This window comes from Bombus huntii, chromosome 11 (genome assembly GCF_024542735.1).
Source record: "Bombus huntii isolate Logan2020A chromosome 11, iyBomHunt1.1, whole genome shotgun sequence".
Taxonomy (NCBI): Eukaryota; Metazoa; Arthropoda; class Insecta; order Hymenoptera; family Apidae; genus Bombus; species Bombus huntii.
Genome location: NC_066248.1, coordinates 12,633,191 through 12,634,779, shown reverse-complemented (window position 1 = coordinate 12,634,779; position 1,589 = coordinate 12,633,191). Strand labels below are relative to the sequence as shown.

General features: G+C 41.5%; 1 protein-coding gene across 1 annotated transcript; it reads left to right on the top strand.

The window, feature by feature from the left end:
• The first annotated feature begins 238 nt into the window (after window positions 1-238).
• Window positions 239-1,086, top strand: LOC126871159 (neurogenin-1). The gene is made up of 2 exons (XM_050629637.1): window positions 239-424; window positions 577-1,086. Exons 1-2 carry the CDS (start codon window positions 239-241, stop codon window positions 1,084-1,086), a joined length of 696 nt encoding a protein of 231 aa, XP_050485594.1.
• The last annotated feature ends 503 nt before the right edge of the window (window positions 1,087-1,589 follow it).

The following is a 1,589-nucleotide window of genomic DNA, read 5'->3' as shown; positions in this document are numbered from 1 at the left end:
TTAATCTAGAATTATAGAAGAAATGGAGTAATAAGATAAGAATAAATTCGCAAACTTAATGTGGAACTACAGAACAAATAGAATAACGAAAAATCACGGATTTAATATAGAACTACAGAAGAATTGGAATATCTTTAACGACTATTAATGTCACACATTTGTCATTTCATTAATCAAAATTATTATTCAACAAAAATTACACAATATTGGAGTATCTTTTCAGAAAACCTTCCACAGCATGTCCTCGGAGTACTCATTCTGCAGCGAAGGCGGCTTCGACGAGCTCTCAAGTTCCTCGGATTCCGGTTTCGACGTCAGCTTCGAATCGCCAAAGCACGAGGTTCAATCAGACACCCTGTTTCCACCAGCCAAAGAAGGAAAACGAAAGAAAACCCGAAACACACGGTGCAAGAGTCCCACACAGGTAAGCGGATGTGTCTACCTTCGCTCAGCCCAACTTCCCTTATCTAAAAGAACGTTCACCCATCGCAAAGAGATCGAGCAAAGAGAATTCTTGAAAAAGCCGGAAGACAAAAAGAGGAGACTAAATGATCACAAGGAACCATTGATTCGCAGGTGCTCAGGCTGAAAAGGAACCGTCGAATAAAGGCGAATGATCGAGAGCGGCACAGGATGCACACATTGAACGACGCGTTGGAACGTCTCCGGATGGCGTTGCCGACCTTTCCGGAAGACACGAAGCTCACGAAAATCGAAACCCTCCGTTTCGCCCACAACTATATTTGGGCACTGTCACAGACATTGGGGAATTCCGAAGCAGGCGAGATCACAGTGAACGTGGGTAACGTGACGGTCAGTATCAGTGAGAATGGAAACATGATCACCTCCTCGACCGGAAGCTGTGCTGTAGCCGCGCAGAAGCGGCTTGGACCGTCGCATACTGTCTTTCCTTATCCTCAGGAAAGATTCGTGCCCGAATGGCAGGAGTACGATTGCTATAGCGATCAGAGTGTTAGTCCACCGATGCAGTATCAGCAGTGTTATGATCAGAGGATGTATCATGCGCAGCATCAACTTCCTGCGCCGCATCATATGGGACATAATAATATGTATCAGTGTCTTTAGGTAGCTTTTAGCTCGTGGATGTTTTCAAGCATTTTGGTGGGCGATGATGGAAATGATTATAAAAAAATGAACTTTCATAGTTTTTTCCATTATCGAAGAAGTTTATAAACGATTAGGCGATCGTTTAGAGTGGTTATGATAATGTATGAGAAAAGGTTGACAGTTAGAAGAAGTTAATGTGTCAAAGATGACGATTTAAAAGAAGTGTGTACCTATAGAATTTTACGGACGAATTGAAGGAATTTTCAGGGTCAGTATTTTTGAAGCTTCGAAATGAATTTAGTACTTGCGGAATACATATATCAGTAATCGCGAGTCGCATGAGTCATCGCCGCCATTGTACCTTTGTAATGAGCAACGATGCTTCAGAAATTGCATATGTTCAGTAGTGAATTCAGTGCTATACAGTGAAGTTAATAAATCTAGCAAATTGGCAATTGCAGAAATTCTAACTAACTACTGATTTGTTAAGTGACGTTTCTGTAAGCAAAAATTTTAAAGTT

What these genes read in the sequence shown, in the direction of transcription:
- LOC126871159 (XM_050629637.1), top strand. Translation starts at nt 239, where the DNA reads ATGTCCTCGGAGTACTCATTCTGCAGCGAAGGCGGCTTCGACGAGCTC. An exon ending in GGTGCAAGAGTCCCACACAG is followed by an intron (nt 425 to 576) that starts GTAAGCGGATGT and finishes ATTGATTCGCAG; the next exon opens with GTGCTCAGGCTGAAAAGGAA.